Genomic DNA, 26389 nt, shown 5'->3' with positions numbered 1-26389 from the left:
TGTTGTTTTCATGGTGACATTTTTCTCAGCATTACCAGTAAAACTGCCATAACCACTATAACCGCCATAACCACTATAACCACTATAACTGCCATTACCACTATAACCTGCCATAACCACTATAACTGCTATAACTGCCATTACCACTATAACCTGCCAAAACCACTATAACTGCTATAACTGCCATTACCACTAGAACCTGCCATAACCACTATAACCGCCATAACCACTATAACCACTATAACTGCCATTACCACTATAACCTGCCATAACCACTATAACTGCTATAACTGCCATTACCACTATAACTGCTATAACTGCCATTACCACCATAACCACTATAACCTGCCATTACCACTATAACCACCATAACCACTATAACTGCCATTACCACTATAACCTGCCATTACCACTATAACTGCTATAACTGCCATTACCACTATAACCTGCCATAACCACTATAACTGCTATAACTGCCATTACCACTATAACCTGCCATTACCACTATAACCTGCCATAACCACTATAACTGCTATAACTGCCATTACCACTATAACCTGCCATTACCACTATAACTGCTATAACTGCCATTACCACTATAACCTGCCTTTACCACTATAACCTGCCATAACCACTATAACCGCCATAACCACTATAACCACTATAACTGCCATTACCACTATAACCTGCCATTACCACTATAACTGCTATAACCTGCCATTACCACTATAACTGCTATAACTGCCATTACCACTATAACCTGCCATTACCACTATAACCTGCCATAACCACTATAACCGCCATAACCACTATAACCACTATAACTGCCATTACCACTATAACCTGCCATTACCACTATAACTGCTATAACCTGCCATTACCACTATAACTGCTATAACTGCCATTACCACTATAACCTGCCATTACCACTATAACCTGCCATAACCACTATAACTGCTATAACTGCCATTACCACTATAACCACCATAACCGCCAATACAGTGGCATTACAGTGGCCACATGGAGAGGAAATGGTGCAGGGCAGAATTAAGGGGCGAAGGGTTACCGTTAGGCTTAGGGTTAAGATTTGGTTCTTATCAGGGCCCCTTGGGAAAGAAACCTTTGCACTGGCCAGTACAGGAGCCTTTAGCTAGGAAGAATTAGGTCCCTCTTGTGTTGGAGTTATGTGTGTTTGTTCAGTCCTCTTGGGAATAAAGTGTTCGAAGTAGTGCGGGCGACATGGCTCAGGCAGTAAGAGCAGTCGTCTGGCAGTCGGACGGTTGCCGGTTCGATCCCCCACCCGGGCTGTGTCGAAGTGTCCCTGAGCAAGACACCTAACCCCCAAATGCTCCTGACGAGCTGGTCGGCACCTTGCATGGCAGCCAATTGCCGTTGGTGTGTGAGTGTGTGTATGAATGGGTGAATGAGAAGCATCAATTGTACAGCGCTTTGGATAAAGGCGCTATATAAATGCCAACCATTTACCATTTACCAAATAAGGTTAGGCTTAAGGCTAAGGCTAAGGCTAAAGGGTCAGGGTTCAGGCTAAGGTTAGGAGTTAGGGTTATGGTTAGGGCTAAGGTCAGGGTGTGTTCATGGCTTACCTGGACAGCATATAGGAGGTGCATTCTGTAGACCGACACGATCTCATGGTGCTGCTTCTTAGTCTCCTGTGGAGAGAGAGGGGGGAGCAAGGGAGAGGAGGGGGGAGCAAGGGAGAGGGGGGGGGAGCAAGGGAGAGGGGGGGAGAGAGAGGGGAGAGAGAGGGGAGAGAGAGGGGAGAGAGAGAGGAGAGAGAGAGTTGGTCACTGGCTCTCTGCAGGCTTAACCACCGATCTTCCTTCCTTTAAGATGTCTCAGGAGCAAAACAGGAATGCCATCTGAGCCAATCACAGTGCTGTAAACCCCATAACCCTGGCAACAGCGTAACCGGGCACAGCGCCATCTCTCACCACCAGCTGGTACTGCAGCTGCTTGACCTGCTGCTGCAGAGGCTCCACCGCCGCACTCGGCCTCTTGGGGGCGTAGGAGAGCTGGGACAGGCTGTTCAGGGCCTCCTTCAGCCGGCTCACCTCCTTATTCAGCTCCTCGATCTGCAGGAGAATAAACAGCCTTAACCTTAACCCAACCAAGCATCTGCTGGAAGACCACTTCTGGATTCTAACTGCCTTCATGAATTATAAATGATGACTTCTCTAAATTGCAGGCTCCCAAAGCCAAACCCAGAGGTCCCAGCACTGACCCGTGGGGGACTCCACCTCTCACACCTACACAGACCTTCTCATTTGTCAATTCTACCCATACTATAAAATATTGAAGTCTTCCTTGAGATGTCACATTTCAAGGTTTCAATGTTATAATGAGACCTATAAAACGTGAATGTGAATGAGACCGCATAAAATGACACAAATCAGTGCTGTCCTTGAAGACCTGTCGACCTGCTTATGCAAATGCTCATAACTCTATCCTTACCATTTTTATTTCAGACAGTCATGGTGTACATTTATGTCTCCAATTACAGGGGACAACTGCAGTTCAGGAAGCTGAAGAATTCCATGAAAAAGGGAAAGAGTGAGGTTTGAGAAGTGGAACAGTCAGGTGGTGAATTGAGTTTCCTCCACCAACTCCTCCTGGCTGAAGAATTGTGGTAATTAGTAAATCCAGGTGATTGGAGGAGAGTACTGGGGAGCAACATGAATTTTACACCTCTGGTGACAGCGTAACAAACATCTTTAACTGTGACTTTCAAAAAGGAAGAGAAGTGTCCAACGGGCTCATTCCAATCGCATATTTTTTCCCTCAATCAAGGTCCGTCATTTTACATTTACATTTTTGTCATTTAGCAGACGCTTTTAATCCAAAGCGACTTACAAGTGCATAGGTTCTTCCACAAGTTAAAGCATCACATCCATAACTAGTAAAATACACATGAAGTGTTGTTTTAAACATAGTCATCCGAAGTGCAATTTCTTTTTTCTTTTTTTGGGGGGGTTAGACAAGAAGGATAGGAATATCAGAAAGGGGGGCAGGGGAAATCAGGAGGGAGGACTAAGGTACAGTTTGAAAAGGTGTGTTTTTAGTCTGCGTCGAAATAGGGGGAGGGATTCTGCTGTCCTGACAGTGGTAGGCAAGTCATTCCACCACTGAGGAACCAGAGCGGAAAACAGGCGTGAACGTGCAGCTCGACCACCAGGTGCTCGTAGAGAGGGAACTATAAGGCGACCAGAGCTGGCAGACCGGAGTCGTCTAGCTGGGGAGTAGGGAGTGATTAAGGATTGTATGTAAGGTGGGGCAGTCCCCTTAGCAGCCTGAAATGCCAACACTAGGGCCTTGAATCGGATTCGCCCGGCAATAGGAAGCCAGTGGAGGCCAATGAGGAGTGGGGTGATGGGAAGTCATCCACACAGAGATATCAGCCAAGCAGGCAGAGATCTGTGTGGAGACCTGGGTATCGGGGGGGAAGGAAATAAAGAGGTGGGTGTCATCGGCATAAGAGTGGTAAGAAAAGCCATGGGAAGAGATAACAGAACCAAGAGACATGGTGTATTGCGAGAAGAGGAGAGGACCAAGAACTGAGCCCTGGGGGACTCCAGTTTGTAGGGGGTGAGGGTCAGAGACTGAGCCCCTCCAAGTCACCTGGTAGGAGCCAAGAGAGGTAGGAGGAAAACCAAGCAAGTGCAGTGGAGTGGCCACTCTTGAAGCCGGACTGGTTGGGATCGTGGAGATTGTTGTGAAGAAGATAAGTGGACAGTTGGGAGTAGACTGCCCGTTCCAGAGTTTTAGATAGAAAGGGAAGAAGAGAGACGGTAGTTGTTCAGAGCAGAGGGGTGCCGGAAGAGAGGGAGGTATTGATTAGAGAGGAGAGAAAAGGGAGAATGTCATTAGAGATAGATTGTAGAAGGGGAGAGGGGATGGGGTTAAGAGGACAGGTGGTCGGGCGGTGGGCTGTAAGGAGTTTCAAAGTGTCGGAGTCAGAGAGGGGAGAAAAGGAGGCTAGGGAGTTGGGGAAGGTAGGAGGGTCAGCAGGGGGAGAGGGTTGGGAGAAGGAATTGCGAATGGTATCGACCTTCTTTTCAAAGAAGGAGACAAAGTCATCAGGTATGAGTGATGAGGGAGGTGGGGCCAGAAGAGATGAGAAGGTTGAAAACAGTTTGCGGGGATTAGAGGCGGCCGCGTAAATTTTCGAGAGAAAGAAGGAAGATTTAGCTAGAGAGACAGAGGAATGGAAGGAGGGCATGGAAGGAAGCTATATCACTGGGGAGACAGGACCTTTTCCATTTTCTCTCCACTGCTCGCAGTTCAGTTCGGACAGCTCGTAGAGCATCAGAAAGCTAAAGGACTGGGGGGGGGGGGGCCCGAGCTAATTTGGTGGTGAGGGGACACAGAGTCAAAGGAAGATGAGAGGGAGGACATGAGGGTTTGTAGCAGCATCATCGGGAGACAAGACTCCGCGGATGGTAGGGAGGAGAGGATTGTAGATGAGAGGGTGGAGAGTAGACAGGTGGCATAGGTTCTGCCGACAGGTGACAGTGGATGGTGGGAGAGATGGAAGGGTGTTAGAGGAGAGTGGAAGAGAAAAAGAGATGAAGGAATGGTCAGAAATATGGAGTGGTGTTACAGAGAGGTTGGTTGTTGTGCAGCTCCTTGTGAAGATGAGGTTAAGAAGGTTGCCTGCTTTGTGGGTGGGAGGGGAAAGTGTGAGGGTAAGGTCAAAAGAAGAAAGGAAGGAGAGAAAGGTAGACTGGGTGGACTCTGAGTTGAGATTGAAGTCACCCAGGAGGATCAGGGGAGTGACATTGACTAGTGAGGAGCTAAGGAGGATGTCCATCTCATCCAAGAAACTCCCCAGAGGACCCGGGGGGCGATAAACAACAATAATAAAGAGATTGCATGGGAAAGTAACAGAAACCGCATGAAATTCAAAAGAGGAGAAGGAGAAGGATGAGGAAAAGACACTAGATTTCCATGAGGATGAGATTAGGAGACCTGTGCCACCTCCTCTGCCAGAGGTTCTGGGTGTGTGGGAAAAAGAGAAGGCAGAGGAAAGGGCAGCCTCTGTGTTCTCTGATGAGAGCCAAGTTTCAGTTAAGGCAAGAAAGTCAAGGTTGAGGTGGGAGGCAAAGTCTGCTTTCTGGACGGCGGACTGGCAGTTCCAGAGGCCACCAGCCACACAGAGATCAACACCAGCGGATCTGGGAGGGAAGATGAGGTTAGAGATATTCCGGCCATGTTGGCGGGAAGCAAACCTCCTACCTGACTGGGACCTGGGCAGAGGAGAGAGGACAGGGATGGACATTTGAGCAAGAAAATTTCAGCACATCCTTACAGCCTGACATATACAGTACTGGGTTTTAGGCAGGTGTGAAAAAATGCCGCAAAATAAGAATGCTTTAAAAAATAGAAATGTTAATAGTTTTTTCTTTTTTTTCTTCACTTCTTCTATTCATGCATTTTGTTCATTGATAAAAATACATTTCTATTTTGGAAAGCATTCTTACTTTACAGCAGTTTTTCGACACCTGACTAAAACCTTTGCACAGTACTGTACATGTGGATCCACCTCTCTCCATCTGCCCCGTCCGGGCGGAGCTCGGAGGAGAAAGCGAGCGAGTGGAAGGAGCCCCCAGGACACGCACCTTCTTCTTCTGGTCCTGCTCAGAGGAGAGCAGCGCTGCTGTGCGGGCCCTCAGGCCAGAGACCGTCTCCTGGAGCTGGTCTCTGTGGCGCTCGCCGGCCTCCAGCTGCTCCTGCAGCGCCTCCCGGGCGCTCCTGCCGTCCCGCACCTCCTGGCAGGCGGCCGCCATCTCCAGCGCCATGTCGTCCTGCTTCCTCAGGGCGTCCTGCAGCAGCAGGGTGAGCTGGGACACCTCGGCCTCCAGCGACTCCCTCATCTGCTGGTGCTCCAGGCGGGACACCGAATCGTCAGGCGTGGCGTCCTTCTCCACGGTGAGCCGGTTCTGGAGCGCCTCCACCTGGAGCGCCTTCTCCGCCAGACGCTCCCTCATCTCCTCCGCCCGGGACTCCGCCTCTTTCAGGGCGGAGCCCAGTGACGTCACCACCTGGGTGTGGTCAGCCAGCGGCATGCTGCTCTTGGCCTGCGCTTCAGCCTCCCGCCTGAGGAGGGCGATCTGCTGCAGGGCAGCGGCTCTCTGGGCCTGGGCCTCCTCGGCCTGCCGCCGCAGGGCGGGCAGCTCCGGGGGGGGCGGGGCCTGCAGCTGGGAGAGGGCGGAGCTGAGATCGGCCTTGGCCTCGCTGTAGGAGTGCGACAGCTCCACCAGCCGCTGCTGCAGCCCGTCAATCACGCTCCCGAGCTCCGCCTTCATCTCCTCAAAGTCGCGGGCCGCGGCCTCCACAGGCACTGTGCCCCTCAGCGCCTCCTGCAGCATCTTCACCTCCTCCTGCGCCTCCTGGTAGCGGCTGGCCAGCTGGGCCTTCTCCTGGGCCAGGCTCTCCAGCAGGGCGGCGTGGGAGGTCTTCAGCTCCTCCATCTCCTGAGGGGTCGCCGCCCCGCCCACCTCTCCCTCCAGGGCCCGGATCCGCTCCCCGTCTCGCTCCCGCTGCTCGCGCAACACCTGCACCTCCTGCTCCAGGGCCTCCTTCTGCCCCGCGGCGTCCTCGCCCCTGCTCAGCTCCAGCCGCAGGTTCTGCACCTCCCTCTGTGCCTCCTGGTACCGGCCCTCAGCCTGGAGGGCCCGGGCCTGGAGCTCTGCCTCCCCGGGGGCGGGGGTGAGGAGGGCCTGCAGGGCGAGGTTCTCCTGCTGGGACTCCCGCAGAGCCTCCCTGAGCAGCCCGATCTCCTCCTCGCCCCCCCCTCCCTTCCCCTGCTCCTCATCCTGCTTCACGGAGGAGAACACACCGTCCTCGTCCTGCGTGGGGGGCCGGGCCAGGCTGGGGGGGTCGAAGTCGTCGTGGGTGGAGTGGAAGGAGGCGTTGGAGACGACGCTGTGGGGCCGGGAGTCGCCCTGCCGTTTCTGAGGGAGACACGTAAACATCACACCCCGCAATCTCAATACTCTCTGTCACAGACACCCCGTAATCTCAATACTCTCTTTCACAGACACCCCGCAATCTCAATACTCTCTTTCACAGACATCCCGCAATCTCAATACTCTTTCACAGACACCCAGCAATCTCAATACTCTTTCAGACACCCTGCAATCTCAATACTCTTTCACAGATACCCCGCAATCTCAATACCTCTTTCACAGACACCCCGCAATCTCAATACACTCTTTCACAGACATCCCGCAATCTCAATACTCTCTTTCACAGACACCCCGCAATCTCAATACTCTTTCACAGACAACCCCGCAATCTCAATACTCTTTCACAGACACCCCGCAATCTCAATACTCTTTCACAGACACCCCGCAATCTCAATACTCTTTCACAGATACCCCGCAATCTCAACACCTCTTTCACAGACACCCCGCAATCTCAATACTCTCTTTCACAGACACCCCGCCATCTCAATACTCTTTCACAGACACCCCGCAATCTCAATACTCTCTTTCAGACACCCCGCAATCTCAATACTCTTTCACAGACACCCCGCCATCTCAATACTCTCTTTCACAGACACCCCGCAATCTCAATACACTCTTTCACAGACACCCCGCCATCTCAATACTCTTTCACAGACATCCCGCAATCTCAATACTCTCTTTCACAGACACCCCGCAATCTCAATACTCTTTCAGACACCCCGCAATCTCAATACTCTTTCACAGACACCCCGCCATCTCAATACTCTCTTTCACAGACACCCTGCAATCTCAATATTCTTTCACAGATACCCCGCAATCTGAACACCTCTTTCACAGATACCCCGCAATCTGAACACCTCTTTCACAGATACCCCGCAATCTCAACACCTCTTTCACAGACATCCCGCAATCTCAATACTCTCTTTCACAGACACCCCGCCATCTCAATACTCTCTTTCACAGACACCCTGCAATCTCAATACTCTGTCACAGATACCCCGCAATCTCAATACCCCGCAATCTCAATACCCTCTTTCACAGACACCCCGCAATCTCAATACTCTCTTTCACAGACACCCCGCCATCTCAATACTCTTTCACAGACACCCCGCAATCTCAATACTCTCTTTCACAGACACCCCACAATCTCATCATTCACTTTCAGAGACACCCCTCAATCTCAAAATCACACTTTTTCACAGGAACACCCCTCAATCTCAAAATCACACTCACAGGAACACCCTTCAATCTCAACATCACTCTTTCACAGACACCCTGCAATCTCAATACGCTCATTCAGAGACACCCCGCAATCTCAATACTCTCTTTCACAGAGACACCCCACAATCTCATCATTCACTTTCAGAGACACCCCTCAATCTCAAAATCACACTTTTTCACAGGAACACCCCTCAATCTCAACATCACCCTCTTTGACAGAGACACCCCGCAATCTCAATACGCTCTTTCAGACACCCCGAAAACTTAATACACTCTTTCACAGACACCCCTCAATCTCAACATCACACTCTTTCACAGGAACACCCCTCAATCTCAACATCACACTCTTTCACAGGAACACCCCCTTAATTCCTCATCCACAAAAACACAGTGCCAGGTCCGTTCAGCCAGGACCTTGAAAGGGACCAAATGAAGCCGAGTGTCCTCACAAGCAGCGAGCTGAGCGATGTGAGCAAGCTGCTGGTTTTCCAGAGAGAGGGCTTTGAGACTCACCTTCAGGATGTGCGCAAGCTGCTGGTTTTCCAGAGAGAGGGCTTTGAGACTCACCTTCAGGATGTGCGCAAGCTGCTGGTTTTCCAGAGAGAGGGCCGCGATCTTCGCATGCAGCGTCGCCACCAAAGACGGCTCCTCATTCCCACAATCTCCCGCCTGAACAAACAATCACACAATCAGGTCTCACCGTATTAGAGCCAAAACAGAAACAGGTCTCTAAATGTTCAGCACCAGTCTTCTGGACACATATACATCAGCCATACAGATATACCCGATGAGCCAGCACATCATGGCCACACACAGATGAAGCGAATAACGTTGATTATCTCATAACAAAGGCGCATGTCAAGGTCTGGGATTAAAGTTGACGGTAAACCCAAAATCGCCTATCGCAGTCGACGTGGGAGAAACGGGCAGATCCGGGTGCCAGATACCACAGGGCACCTCCAGAGGTCTTTGTAGAGACCATGCCTCGACGGGTCAAAGCTGTTTTGGCAGCATGCTATGGACCAGCAGCTTATTCGGCATATGTTTTGGCTCCTCGGCATATTTACACACGATTATCCCTCAGTGTCCGGCTCACCTTGGGCTGCGTTTGATCCACGATCTGCTTCAGATCCTCAATGGTCTCCAGCAGCATGCTCTTCTCCTCCTGCAGCTTCTCGACCTCATCCCTCAGCACCGCGCTCTTCAGTTCATCCTCCTACCACAGAAACCCACGTTACAGCCCTCCTTTCACACAGAAACCCACGTTACAGCCCTCCTTTCACACAGAAACCCACGTTACAGCCCTCCTTTCACACAGAAACCCACGTTACAGCCCTCCTTTCACACAGAGGCCCACGTTACAGCCCTCCTTTCACACAGAGGCCCACGTTACAGCCCTCCTTTCACACAGAAACCCACGTTACAGCCCTCCTTTCACACAGAGGCCCACGTTACAGCCCTCCTTTCACACAGAGGCCCACGTTACAGCCCTCCTTTCACACAGAAACCCACGTTACAGCCCTCCTTTCACACAGAGGCCCCAGTAGAGGCCTCCTTTCACACAGAAACCCACGTTACAGCCCTCCTTTCACACAGAAACCCACGTTACAGCCCTCCTTTCACACAGAGGCCCCAGTAAAGCCCTCCTTTCACACAGAGGCCCCAGTAAAGCCCTCCTTTCACACAGAGGCCCCAGTGAAGGCCTCCTTTCACACAGAAACCAATGTTACAAAACCATTTTCACACAGACCGAGGCCAATGTCAGAAACATTCACATAGAATAGGATCTCCTGTGGGAGAGACTTGTCACCTGGTAATTAAATTTCCTGGGTGTACTTTTACTGGACACGGGAGTTTGGCTCGGGGTCAGGTAAGGCGGAGACGCCATTTCAGACAGCGGAGGACTCTGGGGAAAATAATATACTCATTATTTACTGATTTACTCCAGAATATCATTTACCACACACACACACACACACACACACACACTTTGCCACTCACAAAAAGATCCTTTAACACACAAACACACACACACGCCTTATCCTTTACCACCCAGAAACGCAATAGCAAAAGCATAACAAAACTGGGTCTAGGCCACTTCAATGTTGGACTGCATCTTCTCAGATTTTAATGAAATTTTGCATGCCTATTTTTGTCTTGTAAGAAAACCCTGGAACCAAAATTATTTCCCCAAACAATTTTATTTCATCTCCAGTTTCAGTTGGACTGTTTGCCTGCTCTCTCTCTGATTGGATGACAGTTCCCCCTCACCGCCGGATTGGGCAATTTGTCTTTGTTTGGTTTGAATAGGCTCAGTCTTGAGGCTAACACTGTTTCCTCCACATCATACATGATTTGCTGACCTTGGATTTTCTGTATTTTCATCTCAGTTGAGTTGCAACTCCTCACGGCTATCCACCAGGGAACCTCTATCAGAACTTTGTTTACATGGCTTTTGATGAGTGGGCATTTGTGTGGGTCCTTTGTTTTTGTTTGGAGGAACATAACAATATACACTGCGTCTGAACTTACTGATATCAAAGAGCCCATCAGGAATGTAGGGCATTGGAATTTTGCATGTGTCTGACTGTCTGTTCAACAACATTATACGTTTTAACATTGTAAGAGTTAATAATATGATAATATTTCTTATCTGGAATGTTATCTCAGCAACAACTCAAAAACCCATGACCAAAGTCTCTTGAGGTGTTCACGACATTATAACCTAACTTTGGTGAAAATTTGACCCATTTTTCACTCAGTTACCTTTTGGGGAGAACACAGTATGTATGTAAAAGATGGAACTGGAGAAGACTTTTAAAATGATTGAATTGACCTGTAACTCCAGGAGACAGCTGCACGTATTATCGCACACAAGCACAAAATACAAATAACTAAGCACACAATTACTGGTCCATCACAGATGAATGATGTACATGTTGCCCACAGTGGCACATATTCACAAGGGGAACAGATCAGATTCCAATGAGTCACGCATGCCGTGGAGAAGATTGAGAAGCACTTCATCAGATAAGCAGCAGGCGACAGAAGCACACAGGACACTGAACAGATTCAGACGGCCTGGATCCTCCATACAGACGGAGAGACAGACAGACAGGTGCATGCCTTTACCTGAATGGGGCTAATAGGAGGGGGCGGGGCTTTCCGCTTTTTGGGAGTGGCACTCCGGTCTCCCACCTGATCATGCTGAGAGTGTGAGTGAGAGCGAGAGGGGGGGAGAGAGAGAGAGAGAGAGAGAGAGAGAGAGAGAGAGAGGGAGGGAGAGTGAGACAGAGAGAGAAATCAGCGCATCTGCGTTTTAGTCCGGTTAGTGAAGAAGGCAAATGAGAGATTCAGAGTAGCAGCGAGTTTAAACGCAGTGCTTCTTCATTATTCACTGTGGAGGTGAGAGAATTAAGAGCGTATCTAGCGTCAAAGGGTTAGACACATGCCCATGCGTGCCTTGGACGGAGGATCCAATCTCACGCCCTCTCTCTGTACGTCACAGAGGGAGCGCCTCACACCTCTCAGCAGCTTTACAACATGGCAGTCACCGCAGGTATGAGCTCTGCTGATTGGCTCAGAGCAGGTATACTGACACGAGCTCTTCTGATTGGCTCTGAGCAGGTATACTGAAACGAGCTCTTCTGATTGGCTCTGAGCAGGTATACTGAGACGAGCTCTTCTGATTGGCTCAGAGCCGGTATACTGTGACGAGGTTTTCTGATAGGCTCAGAGCAGGTATACTGAGATGAGCTCTACTGATTGGCTCAGAGCAGGTATACTGAGATGAGCTCTACTGATTGGCTCAGAGCAGGTATACTGAGATGAGCTCTACTGATTGGCTCAGAGCAGGTATACTGAGATGAGCTCTACTGATTGGCTCAGAGCAGGTATACTGAGATGAGCTCTACTGATTGGCTCAGAGCAGGTACACTTCTCATTGGCTGAGGGCAGCACACCTCACTGCAGAATCCTTACCTGCAGTGGCTTCGGTGACATCGTATCTGTTACAACAAAGAGAAATCCACATGAAAAACAGAAAATCAAGCCAGCTAATTTAACAAGGATAATTATTAGCACATTAAATCATTGTGTTAGCACTTCCAGAATTAACATAATTAAAAACAATTATTTCAACATCACGATAAACATTCTAAAAACCATGTAAACAGAACCTGCTATTGTGCTGCAAATTAACACGAGGGCTTGGAAACACAATTTAATATCCTTATTTCTCAAAATAAAAATAGAGGTTTCAAACTCAATCCCAGAATACAGGGACCTCCAAATCAAAGCCCACTCCTGTACTGCTGCAACACCTGCAGTTTACTCCAGATTAGGCTTTACAAACAAGGTGGGTGGATTATGGACTTTAACACAGCACTTCATTTCATGGACAAACCAAAAAATCTGGTCCTCTTTGTGTTGAGTCACTGACTAGAAGCATGGTGTCATTATCAGCAGCCGGGCTGATGTGATTAACTAAACCTCCCTGTGCGCAGGGCACGGCTGGAGCTGCTGCCCCCTCCGGCCAGCAGGGGGCAGTGTCTCCCTGATAAAGGCTGGGTAAGGAGGACCGGACGCAGGGCCGCTGCAGTCCTCAGCCCCAGGGCAGCAGAACAGCCACAGTCCCATCCCACAGACTGACAGGGCGCAGGCACCATGATACAGCTGTACAGATGAGCTGGAAGACTGCTGGTTTTCAAAATCAGGCTCGATACGGAGCCAGACACAATCTCCTATTTTATTTAAACAGAGCAGTAGGTACACTTTGCTGGTAGTAAAATGGAGAGCATTGTTGTTCCCATGATTATGTTATGTTATGGCACAGGACGGGATGGTTTAAGACTGGACTCTGTGGACTCACGTGGAGACCTAGTGCCGGCATTTATAAAGCATGTCTGAGTAGAAAAGCAGTTCTTGGATCAGTTTGTCCCTGTCTGTATGCAATTCCATCACTGGGAACTGAATACACTGCCTCCAGCCAGGAGAACCAAGCACACGTTCACTGCCTCCAGTCAGGAGAACCAAGCACACGTTCACTGCCTCCAGCCAGGAGAACCAAGCACACGTTCACTGCCTCCAGCCAGGAGAACCAAGCACACGTTCACTGCCTCCAGCCAGGAGAACCAAGCACACGTTCACTGCCTCCAGCCAGGAGAACCAAGCACACGTTCACTGCCTCCAGCCAGGAGAACCAAGCACACGTTCACTGCCTCCAGCCAGGAGAACCAAGCACACGTTCACTGCCTCCCAATGGGGCAAAGAGAGCCCATCACAGCTGGTCACAGACATTACGTTACTACTTATTCCATCATCTGAAGCCAGGATGAGAGCTCTGTTGTGGCTAAACAGTGAGGGGGATTTACCGGAGTCCTTCCTGAGGCCCTGGAGTGCGTGGGTGAGCAGGGCTTTGATCTCAGCACTGCCCGACAGCTTAGCGTAGTGCAGCACGTCATGACCCAGAGAGTCCACAATCTGTAGCCCGGCTCCCCTCTGAACCAACACCTCCACCGCTGCTACACTGCTGCTCTCACTGGCCAACATCACCGCAGACCTGGGGGAAGACAGGGGTTACTACTCTCGCACACTCTCTCACACTCTCTCTCACACACTCTCTCACACACTCTCTCTCACACTCTCTCTCACACTCTCTCTCACACTCTCTCTCACACTCTCTCTCTCACTCTCTCTCTCACACTCTCACACACTCTCACACACTCTCTCACACTCTCTCTCACTCTCTCTCACTCTCTCTCTCTCACTCTCTCTCTCTCTCTCTCACTCTCTCTCTCACTCTCTCTCTCACTCTCTCACTCTCTCACTCTCTCACTCTCTCACTCTCTCTCACTCTCTCTCACACTCTCTCACACTCTCTCACACTCTCTCACACTCTCTCACACTCTCTCACACTCTCACACACTCACACACTCACACACTCACACACTCACACACTCACACTCACACACTCACACACTCACACACTAACACACTCACACACTCACACACTAACACACTCACACACTCACACACTCACACACTCACACACGCTGCTCCTACCTGCCAGTCTTGTCGCAGGTGTTGATATCAGCTCCCCAGTCGATCAGGACCCTGCACACGTCCGCATGGGCATGACGAGCGGAGAGCAGCAAGGGAGTGAAGCCCTCCTGCAGGACACACACACACACACACACACACATGAAGCCCTCCTGCAGGACACACACACACACACACACACACATGAAGCCCTCCTGCAGGACATACACACACACACACACACACACACACACACGAAGCCCTCCTGCAGGACACACACACACACACACACACACGAAGCCCTCCTGCAGGACACACACACACACACACACACACACACACACATGAACCCTTCCTGCCAGAGACACACACACTCACACATGAACCCTTCCTGCCACAGAGAAACACACACACACACACACATATCTCTGAGTCTCCTCGTGCTGTGTTCACAACTCTGCGGTTTTTCTGCTTTGAAATTAGCTCTTGTAAAATACTGTTAAAAGCAAGTACTGTGGGTACATGTTGAGTGGTACTGGGGGTACATGTTGAGCGCTACAGTAGAAGGTTAATCTCTCTGTAAACCCAACACTACAACAGCAGATCACCTGCTGCTCTCCTCCACAGCACCAACACGGGACCCATGAGCAGCTCCTGACCCTCCTGTGACGGAGAGACAGGTAAGATGACACACACCTGTGTGTGTCTGTGTGAGTGGGGAGGGAGCGATAGAGGACAGAGGGCAGAACTGTGTGAAGAGGCTCAAACGGCTTTAACAGCCGGGGCGTGGCCTGTAGCTGCCAGTGGGTGGATCAGGCGAAGGGACAGCTGAATTAAGTTATACTCGTCACACAACTCTTGCGACAAGTGTGATATGACACTGTTTCCCGGAGCACCGCACCTGTAGAAATCGCTCGGCGTCGACCGGAAAGCCAGACGGAATAGTTCAGCAGTGAAATTAATTGGCTCTGCCTACCTCCGCCATATTTTCAAAAATGTAAACATCAGCTGTTTTGGCATCTTGTTACCATAGAGACAACAGAACAGTCATGGCAGACCGTGGCTTTCATTTTCATCACACGACGTGCAGCGAGCATAAATCAGGGTTCAGGGGGTCAGCATTTCACCGCACTATACTGACCCCTGCTGGTTGAGCAGTATATGAAAGGTCCTCCTCCTACTCTATACTGTGTGTGCTTAGCTGCAGTCTGCGTTGTGTAGCTGGCAGCACCACGTGCCGGGGAGGAGAGGCATGGGCGTGTGAACTCTCCCCAATCGTCAGTCACACATGCATGCGCCCGCCGGCCCAGACATGCTCAGTCCCAATTTGGGCACCTAATGTATTTTTAAAACTTTTTTGTTTGCACTGGCGATGAACTTGCGACACGCTAAAAATGAGACAATTACATCAGCCCCACAGCCGCAGTCTGGCTCTCTTATCAACCCCAGAGAAACCGGCTTGTACCTCCCATTACCTCAGAGAGCCTGGGGGGGGGTTGGCAGTGCTGTATTGAAATGAAAACAGAACGCTTACCTGCCATTCGCATCATTTTAGTCAAAAAGCAACCAAACTGTCTGCGGACATTACTGACTGGGCCTATGAACTGTGAAACGACACGTTCTCACGCTGACTGGGCCTATAAACTGTGAAGCGACACGTTCTCACGCTGACTGGGCCTATAAACTGTGAAGCGACACGTTCTCACGCTGACTGGGCCGACTGCTCGATGCTGGGAGCTCCAGGCCTGACAGACTCTTCATCGTGATGAAGACGCACGAGACTCGCTGCGCAAGATCAGAGTCTGTCCACTTCCTGCCTCCGGCACACGCTTTTCCTCATTACATCTTTTTCAGAGAATCAAAAGTCTTGGTTTTGTCTTTTAAGTGTGATGCGTATTGTCCATTAATTATTTTTTAGGAAAGCTTCAAGACTCTCAGTCAAACCTCAGGATGAGGTATTAGGGTGTGAATGGTTGTAGACCTTCATTGTGTGGGTATTAGGGGTATGAACGGTTGTAAACGTTCATTGTGTGGGTATTAGGGGTGTGAATGGTTGTAGACCTTCATTGTGTGGGTATTAGGGGTGTGAACGGTTGTAAACCTTCATTGTGTGGGTATTAGGGGTGTGAACGGTTGTAGACCTTCATTGTGTGGGTATTAGGGGTGTGAACGGTTGTAAACCTTCATTGTGTGGGTATTAGGGGTGTGAACGGTTGTAAACCTTCATTGTGTGGGTATTAGGGGTGTGAACGGTTGTAGACCTTCATTGTGTGGGTATTAGGGGTGTGAACGGTTGTAAACCTTCATTGTGTGGGTATTAGGGGTGCGAACGGTTGTAAACCTTCATTGTGTGGGTATTAGGGGTGTGAACGGTTGTAAACCTTCATTGTGTGGGTATTAGGGGTGTGAACGGTTGTAAACCTTCATTGTGTGGGTATTAGGGGTGTGACCAGTTGTAAACCTTTACAAAACATTACAAACTGATACCCGATTCTGAAATGGTAAGCTCAGTTTAAAAGAAATATATATATATATATATATATATATATATATATTTTTTTTTTATATATATACGGCCAGAGCTAGCTTACCTACATTTTCCAGGACCAGTTAACTATTTCTAAAATACGTAGAATTGTTGGCATAAAAGAAAAATAGCTGGTTGACTGGCTAAAAGAGTCAAACAAAGACCATAAAAGACCAGTAGACTATCATACCCATCAGAGATTGAAAACTAAAATTCCCTGCTCAGGATCACATTAATCCAACGATCGTCATCTGCCGTATAAAATGAAATGCATCTAAAGTAGACGAGATTTACAGTCGTGCCACCACGACAGTGTTGTCATGTTACTTTATATCAGGCAGATATTGGGCATTAACGTGACCACAGTGCACAACCCTGACTGAAACAAAGCTCTCAATAACAGCAGATTGGGCACATTTCACATTTCATGCCAAGCACGTCTATCAGAATCCATACGGAAGAGGGATGAAAACACAGAATTATCATTTTAACGGATGCATTTCAATAAATGACACGCAATCGACCAGCATGCCTGGAAGCAGCCTACACAGCTTTAACTACAAACTGCTGGACATCTGTGATCAAGATGTCAATGTAAATGTAAATCCTTATTGGATTTGACAATTTGACAATTAGGCTATTATCTGACATACAATGTTGACATATAAATGGAACTGTGTATCCTGTGTATGAGAGTGTATGAGTGTATGAGAGTGCATGAGAGTGCATAAGAGTGCATAAGAGTGCATAAGAGTGCATGAGAGTGCATGAGTGTGCATGAGTGTGCATGAGTGTGCATGAGTGTGCATGAGAGTGCATGAGAGTGCATGAGAGTGCATGAGAGTGCATGAGAGTGTATGAGAGTGTATGAGAGTGCATGAGAGTGTAGAGTGCATGAGAGTGCATGAGAGTGTAGAGTGCATGAGAGTGCATGAGTGTGCATGAGAGTGCATGAGAGTGTAGAGTGCATGAGAGTGCATGAGAGTGTAGAGTGCATGAGAGTGCATGAGTGTGCATGAGAGTGCATGAGAGTGTAGAGTGCATGAGAGTGTAGAGTGCATGAGAGTGCATGAGAGTGCATGAGAGTGTAGAGTGCATGACAGTGCATGAGTGTGCATGAGTGTGCATGAGAGTGCATGAGAGTGCATGAGAGTGTAGAGTGCATGAGAGTGCATGAGTGTTTATGAGAGTGTATGGGAGTGGGTATGAGTGTTTATGAGAGTGTATCAGAGTGGGTATGAGTGTTTATGAATGTATATTCATGCTGATGTATTCACAGTGACTGGCCGCTCACGTACCGCATCCTTCAGGTTCACAGGACTCTTGTGCTCACAGAGAAGCTGAGCGATGAGGACACTCCCACTGGCAGCTGCAAAGACCAATAACAGCCCTGAGTGCACAGAGCCCCGCCCACAAACCCACAGAACCCACCCACAAACCCATAGAGCCCACCCACAGAACCCACCCACTCTGTACTCATACAGCTCCCCCCCCCCATTACCCATCACCACCCATCCCCCTGCCTGCTGGCTCACATTCAGGTCAGGACTAATACGCATTTTACTGGTGGATGAACTTGAGCTCGCTGGAGTGAGTTTTTCTGCACATCTCTCATAGATGCACACACATGCACAGTCCCCCTGCATATATGCATGGTATCATCACCCGAACCCTAACGCAGTTTTGGGTTTCAGTGCAGCACCCCCGGAGCAGTTTTGGGGTAACAGAGTGACCGTTCTGCAGGTTTGGGGTAACAGAGTGACCGCTCCGCAGGTTTGGGGTAACAGAGTGACCGTTCCGCAGGTTTGGGGTAACAGAGTGACCGTTCCGCAGGTTTGGGGTAACAGAGTGACCGTCCTGCAGGTTGCGGTGTGAGTGGGGGATGATGGGCGGGCGGATCAGCCCCAGAGCATCATGGGCCAGCGAGGGGGACATGAGCAGCGCAGAAACGCACATTATCCACCAGGGGGCGTCACACAGTAACGCACATTATCCACCAGGGGGCGTCACACAGTAACAGCACATTATCCACCAGGGGGCGTCACACAGTAACGCACATTATCCACCAGGGGGCGTCACACAGTAACGCACATTATCCACCAGGGGGCGTCACACAGTAACGCACATTATCCACCAGGGGGCGTCACACAGTAATGCACATTATCCACCAGGGGGCGTCACACAGTAACGCACATTATCCACCAGGGGGCGTCACACAGTAACGCACATTATCCACCAGGGGGCGTCACACAGTAATGCACATTATCCACCAGGGGGCGCCACATGGACGCTTTACCCCGAGCGGCCTCTGACCCACTTCACCATTACCCAGAAGGCCAGAGGAACAGCCACACCCGCCGCACGGCATCGTGGGTAATGTTCCAGTGTAGTGTAATGGTTGAGGAACTGGAGAGGTCTGATTGCCAGGTAGGAGACTGCCATTGAGCAAGGTACTGCTGAAAACTGCAGCTTAAACCAGCATAAGCAGTGTAAGCTTTGTTTGACTCTTTTAGCCAGTCAACCAGCTGCTTGCTCTACAGCACTGATGAGTGCCAGGGTGACCAGCAGGGTGTGTGCAGGGTGGGGGCAGGGTGTAGCAGGGTGGGGTTAGGGTGTAGCAGGGTGGGGTTAGGGTGTAGCAGGGTGGGGTTAGGGTGTAGCAGAGTGGGTTAGGGTGGGGTTAGGGTGTAGCAGGGTGGGGTTAGGGTGTAGCAGAGTGGGGTTAGGGTGTAGCAGGGTGGGGTTAGGGTGTAGCAGAGTGGGGTTAGGGTGTAGCAGGGTGGGGTTAGGGTGTAGCAGGGTGGGGTTAGGGTGTAGCAGGGTGGGGTTAGGGTGGGGTTAGGGTGTAGCAGGGTGGGGTTAGGGTGTAGCAGAGTGGGGTTAGGGTGGAGTTAGGGTGGGGTTAGGGTGGGGTTAGGGTGTAGCAGGGTGGGGTTAGGGTGTAGCAGAGTGGGTTAGGGTGGGGTTAGGGTGTAGCAGGGTGGGGTTAGGGTGTAGCAGAGTGGGGTTAGGGTGTAGCAGGGTGGGGTTAGGGTGTAGCAGAGTGGGGTTAGGGTGTAGCAGGGTGGGGTTAGGGTGTAGCAGGGTGGGGTTAGGGTGTAGCAGGGTGGGGTTAGGGTGTAGCAGAGTGGGGTTAGGGTGGAGTTTACCTGCGTGGTGCAGAGCAGTCCTCCCGGCACCGTCCAGCAGGTCGACGGCACACTTACTCTACAGAGGAAAAGCAGACATCAGTTTCACAACATTACACAATGTAGCACACATCACTGCACTACACAACACAACATAGCACACATCACTGCACTACACAACACAACGTAGCACACATCACTGCACTACACAACACAACATAGCACACATCACTGCACTACACAACACAACATAGCACACATCACTGCACTACACAACACAATGTAGCACACATCACTGCACTACACAACTAGCACACATCACTGCACTACACAACACAACATAGCACACATCACTGCACTACACAACACAACATAGCACACATCACTGCACTACACAACGTAGCACACACCACTACACAACACAACATAGCACACATCACTGCACTACACAACACAACGTAGCACACATCACTGCACTACACAACACAACGTAGCACACATCACTGCACTACACAACACAACATAGCACACATCACTACACAACACAACATAGCACACACCACTGCACTACACAACGTAGCACACATCACTGCACTACACAACGTAGCACACATCACTGCACTACACAACACAACATAGCACACATCACTGCACTACACAACACAACGTAGCACACATCACTGCACTACACAACGTAGCACACATCACTGCACTACACAACACAACGTAGCACACATCACTGCACTACACAACGTAGCACACATCACTGCACTACACATCACTGCACAAGACTGCACAACATTGTTTTGTTTTTCACCAAGTAGGGGGAAATCAAAGACAGCCAGAAGTCACAGTAAATGCAGAATTACATTATTTACAGAATGTATACAGACTGTATTTTTACAAGTGATTACTGTGCCTTCTATGGGCTTTGTGCATTTTCATTCATTATAATAATACTGAGTGTTTTGAAGACAGTGAAGTTGTGGGCTAAAATGATTGGAATCATGAGAAAAACTGCTGTTGAAAAGAATTACATACAGTTTTGTGTTCGCGTAGGTTAGAGTACATCTGTGTATGTGTGTATGCTTGTGTGTATTACCTGAATAGGAAGATTTTCTCACCCATACAGACAGAAAGCAATGTAAAGTAGGCTGGTTATGGAGTACCAGCACATAAACACAGGGCGTATGGGGATTATAAAGTGGATATCATTAGAGTAGGATATGGGGAGTATGGTCAGTGCCTGCACACAGCCAGCCCACCAGGGGGCAGTGTGAAATAGTGTCCACAGTGTGACAGAGCAGCTCAGGCCACACAATGTCATAAGAGATTAAACGAGGTGAACAACAGAACACATTCAGGCTGAGCTTGATGTCCTGCTGAATATGTTCTCACAGAAAGTTCTAGGGCTGTTCTTATTGAAACATTCATAAGTTCTGATGTCACAGTGATACCCCCGTCATGTGATCTGAGGACTCCTGCCCTGGTCACCTGACCAACCCAGCCACACCCCTTCAGTAAAAACATGTGAGCAGTGAAGTGCCCAATCAAAGAAATAAAAAGACATAAATCTAGACTTGTAGCCTGCCAACTCTTTAGATGGTTATGTGTCAAGAGTTGGGTTAAGTTAATGGGGTAAATAAACATTAAACAGCAGTTGCTTGTACAATTTGAAATGATTTAAGTAAGAAAAATATTAAGCCTGTAGCTAGCTTCTCATGGGTCATGTTCAATTAGTCATCAGGTTTTAATCTGTGTCTAGACACAGATCAGATTAAGCAGTTAATTCAACAGAGCACAAGATACAGAAGTATTAAGGGTGGGGAAGAAATCTCTGCAGTCCTGTGGCTCTCTGTACAAACACACGTCTGAGGCAGAGAAACACACAGTTCTAAGGGGGGAACACACACAGTTCTAAGGGGGGAATACACACAGTTCTATGGGGGGAACACACACAGTTCTAAGGGGGGAACACACACAGTTCGACGGGGGGAACACACACAGTTCTAAGGGGGGAATACACACAGTTCTATGGGGGGAACCACACACAGTTCTACAGGGAGAACACAGACATTTCTATGGGGGGAACCACAAGCCTGTTTCACACTACCCATGGAGCCCTGCTTTAACCTTGCATGCTCCCATGATGCACTGCTTTGAGCTTACATTGTACTGTCACACTGTTCAGGTCATCACGCTGACTTAATGGATGTCACACGGCTGTTAAATCATGGATACTGTCACAGACAGACATTCTGTACATTGGTTATATATGATTATACACTCACTGAGCACTTTATTAGGAATACTGGGTAGGGCTTCCCATTGTTCTGAAACACGCAATTTCCACAGATGTTTCTTGTTTTTCCGCACAATTCTGAGTGAACTTTAGAGATTGTTGTGCGTGAAAAATATATATTGTTACTGATTTGAATTCTGAATTACTCTCTGAAATAAAGTTTATGAGTCAGACTGACTGCTGATAGCATGGACTATAAGAAGTACTTATTCTTTATAGAGTGCTCAGTGAGTATATATATGCTTTTGGATTAAGATACGTTTCTACACTTTACTGAGCTTGTCTGGTGTCTTGGAGTCGATAGAACACTGTGCAGAAGTGCAAACCCCACCTTCTGGTCCTCTTGGTTGCCTCAATTGCACCAGGCAAGAACAAGCACAGAGAAGTATTCAAAACAAAATCCAAGACAATGACATATTTGGCCTACGTCTGACAGGGTACAGGAATCAGGACTCTGCCAGGCCTCTGGCTAAATGCTGGACTATGATTGGTTGATCTTGCGGCTCTTACCTGAATCAGCTTCTTGGCACAGTCCTGGTGGCTGTGTTTGGCAGAGAGGTGTAGAGCGCTGCACCCTGGGAAGAGAAGTAGGAGAGAGTGAGGAGGGAGAGAGAGAGAGAGGGAGAGGGAGAGGGAGAGGGAGAGGGGGGGGGAGAGGGAGAGGGAGAGGGGGGGGGAGAGGGAGAGAGAGAGAGAGAGAGAGCACTGGGCCCTGGGGAGACAGTGGGGATATGAGGCCCTGTGTATGACCCTGGGGGCAGTAGACAGTGGGGATATGAGGGCCTGTATATGACCCTGGGGGCAGTAGACAGTGGGGATATGAGGCCCTGTATATGACCCTGGGGGCAGTAGACAGTGGGGATATGAGGGCCTGTATATGACCCTGGGGGCAGTAGACAGTGGGGATATGAGGCCCTGTATATGACCCTGGGGGCAGTAGACAGTGGGGATATGAGGGCCTGTATATGACCCTGGGGGCAGTAGACAGTGGGGATATGAGGCCCTGTATATGACCCTGGGGGCAGCAGACAGTGGGGATATGAGGCCCTGTATATGACCCTGGGGGCAGTAGACAGTGGGGATATGAGGCCCTGTATATGACCCTGGGGGCAGTAGACAGTGGGGATATGAGGGCCTGTATATGACCCTGGGGGCAGTAGACAGTGGGGATATGAGGCCCTGTATATGACCCTGGGGGCAGTAGACAGTGGGGATATGAGGCCCTGTATATGACCCTGGGGGCAGTAGACAGTGGGGATATGAGGGCCTGTATATGACCCTGGGGGCAGTAGACAGTGGGGATATGAGGCCCTGTATATGACCCTGGGGGCAGCAGACAGTGGGGATATGAGGCCCTGTATATGACCCTGGGGGCAGTAGACAGTGGGGATATGAGGCCCTGTATATGACACTGGGGGCAGTAGACAGTGGGGATATGAGGCCCTGTATATGACCCTGGGGGCAGTAGACAGTGGGGATATGAGGCCCTGTATATGACACTGGGGGCAGTAGACAGTGGGGATATGAGGCCCTGTATATGACCCTGGGGGCAGTAGACAGTGGGGATATGAGGCCCTGTATATGACCCTGGGGGCAGTAGACAGTGGGGATATGAGGCCCTGTATATGACCCTGGGGGCAGTAGACAGTGGGGATATGAGGCCCTGTGTATTACCCTGGGGGCAGTAGACAGTGGGGATATGAGGCCCTGTATATGACCCTGGGGGCAGTAGACAGTGGGGATATGAGGGCCTGTATATGACCCTGGGGGCAGTAGACAGTGGGGGTATGAGGGCCTGTATATGACCCTGGGGGCAGTAGACAGTGGGGATATGAGGCCCTGTATATGACCCTGGGGGTAGTAGACAGTGGGGATATGAGGCCCTGTATATGACCCTGGGGGCAGTAGACAGTGGGGATATGAGGCCCTGTATATGACCCTGGGGGCAGTAGACAGTGGGGATATGAGGCCCTGTGTATGACCCTGGGGGCAGTAGACAGTGGGGATATGAGGCCCTGTATATGACCCTGGGGGCAGTAGACAGTGGGGATATGAGGCCCTGTATATGACCCTGGGGGCAGTAGACAGTGGGGATATGAGGCCCTGTGTATTACCCTGGGGGCAGTAGACAGTGGGGATATGAGGCCCTGTATATGACCCTGGGGGCAGTAGACAGTGGGGATATGAGGGCCTGTATATGACCCTGGGGGCAGTAGACAGTGGGGATATGAGGCCCTGTGTATGACCCTGGGGGCAGTAGACAGTGGGGATATGAGGCCCTGTATATGACCCTGGGGGCAGTAGACAGTGGGGATATGAGGCCCTGTATATGACCCAGGGGGCAGTAGACAGTGGGGATATGAGGCCCTGTATATGACCCTGGGGGCAGTAGACAGTGGGGATATGAGGCCCTGTGTATGACCCTGGGGGCAGTAGACAGTGGGGATATGAGGCCCTGTATATGACCCTGGGGGCAGTAGACAGTGGGGATATGAGGCCCTGTATATGACCCTGGGGGCAGTAGACAGTGGGGATATGAGGCCCTGTGTATTACCCTGGGGGCAGTAGACAGTGGGGATATGAGGCCCTGTATATGACCCTGGGGGCAGTAGACAGTGGGGATATGAGGCCCTGTATATGACCCTGGGGGCAGTAGACAGTGGGGATATGAGGCCCTGTATATGACCCTGGGGGCAGTAGACAGTGGGGATATGAGGCCCTGTATATGACCCTGGGGGCAGTAGACAGTGGGGATATGAGGCCCTGTATATGACCCTGGGGGCAGTAGACAGTGGGGATATGAGGCCCTGTGTATGACCCTGGGGGCAGTAGACAGTGGGGATATGAGGCCCTGTGTATGACCCTGGGGGCAGTAGACAGTGGGGATATGAGGCCCTGTATATGACCCTGGGGGCAGTAGACAGTGGGGATATGAGGGCCTGTATATGACCCTGGGGGCAGTAGACAGTGGGGATATGAGGCCCTGTATATGACCCTGGGGGCAGTAGACAGTGGGGATATGAGGCCCTGTATATGACCCTGGGGGCAGTAGACAGTGGGGATATGAGGCCCTGTATATGACCCTGGGGGCAGTAGACAGTGGGGATATGAGGCCCTGTATATGACCCTGGGGGCAGTAGACAGTGGGGATATGAGGCCCTGTATATGACCCTGGGGGCAGTAGACAGTGGGGATATGAGGCCCTGTATATGACCCTGGGGGCAGTAGACAGTGGGGATATGAGGGCCTGTATATGACCCTGGGGGCAGTAGACAGTGGGGATATGAGGCCCTGTATATGACCCTGGGGGCAGTAGACAGTGGGGATATGAGGGCCTGTATATGACCCTGGGGGCAGTAGACAGTGGGGATATGAGGGCCTGTATATGACCCTGGGGGCAGTAGACAGTGGGGATATGAGGGCCTGTATATGACCCTGGGGGCAGTAGACAGTGGGGATATGAGGCCCTGTATATGACCCTGGGGGCAGTAGACAGTGGGGATATGAGGCCCTGTGTATGACCCTGGGGGCAGTAGACAGTGGGGATATGAGGCCCTGTGTATGACCCTGGGGGCAGTAGACAGTGGGGATATGAGGCCCTGTGTATGACCCTGGGGGCAGTAGACAGTGGGGATATGAGGCCCTGTATATGACCCTGGGGGCAGTAGACAGTGGCGAGTGTACTGTATGCAGTAAAACACACAGAAGCGGTTTATTCATTAACAGTGAAGGAAGCAGTTTGCTGAGCCTACAGTCTGGCCTATCGCTGCTGTGCCATAAACGTTCCCTCCTGATGTTCTTCCATTACATTACATTACATTATTGGCATTTGGCAGACGCTCTTATCCAGAGCGACGTACAACAAAGTGCATACCCATAACCAGGGATAAGTTCGCTGAAAGACCCTAGACTGAAGTACAATTTCAACTGCTACCTGTACAACAAAGATAAGGACGAGGTCCAATTTTATTTTTTATTATTTCTTTTTTTTAAACAAAGAAACAAACAGAGCAAAAGTGACCAAATTTAACTATCAAAACACTGCTTACCTAGCCAACTAAAAAATACCGATACACAAAGCAAGTCACAGAGACAACAATTAAGGTTCACAGGGAGGTAGGGAGGGATGGGGAGAGGTGCTGCCTGAAGAGCTGTGTCTTCAGCTTGCGCTTGAAGGTGGGAAGAG

At 50.1% G+C, this 26389-nt stretch overlaps 1 protein-coding gene across 3 annotated transcripts in view; it reads right to left on the bottom strand.

Moving 5' to 3' along the window:
- Nucleotides 1-26389, bottom strand: part of rai14 (retinoic acid induced 14) — a 68413-nt gene that overhangs the window by 3692 nt on the left and 38332 nt on the right. Inside the window, exons 5-17 of one of the 3 annotated variants that reach the window (XM_061263137.1) lie at nt 22714-22778; nt 19923-19980; nt 18072-18142; nt 14271-14377; nt 13580-13767; nt 12189-12214; nt 11340-11414; nt 10018-10113; nt 9304-9423; nt 8721-8876; nt 5637-6971; nt 1953-2093; nt 1605-1670 (exon numbers count right to left, since the gene is read on the bottom strand). In XM_061263137.1, the coding sequence (XP_061119121.1) occupies nt 1605-1670; nt 1953-2093; nt 5637-6971; nt 8721-8876; nt 9304-9423; nt 10018-10113; nt 11340-11414; nt 12189-12214; nt 13580-13767; nt 14271-14377; nt 18072-18142; nt 19923-19980; nt 22714-22778 (2504 nt within the window). The remainder of the gene's footprint in view (nt 1-1604; nt 1671-1952; nt 2094-5636; nt 6972-8720; nt 8877-9303; nt 9424-10017; nt 10114-11339; nt 11415-12188; nt 12215-13579; nt 13768-14270; nt 14378-18071; nt 18143-19922; nt 19981-22713; nt 22779-26389) is intronic. The other 2 variants (XM_061263138.1, XM_061263139.1) reach the window with 2 other exon arrangements.

The sequence above is a fragment of the Conger conger genome, chromosome 12 (assembly GCF_963514075.1).
Source record: "Conger conger chromosome 12, fConCon1.1, whole genome shotgun sequence".
NCBI classification, from domain to species: Eukaryota; Metazoa; Chordata; class Actinopteri; order Anguilliformes; family Congridae; genus Conger; species Conger conger.
Note: the sequence above shows the minus strand (reverse complement) of the source record. Positions and strands in the feature narration are given on the sequence as shown.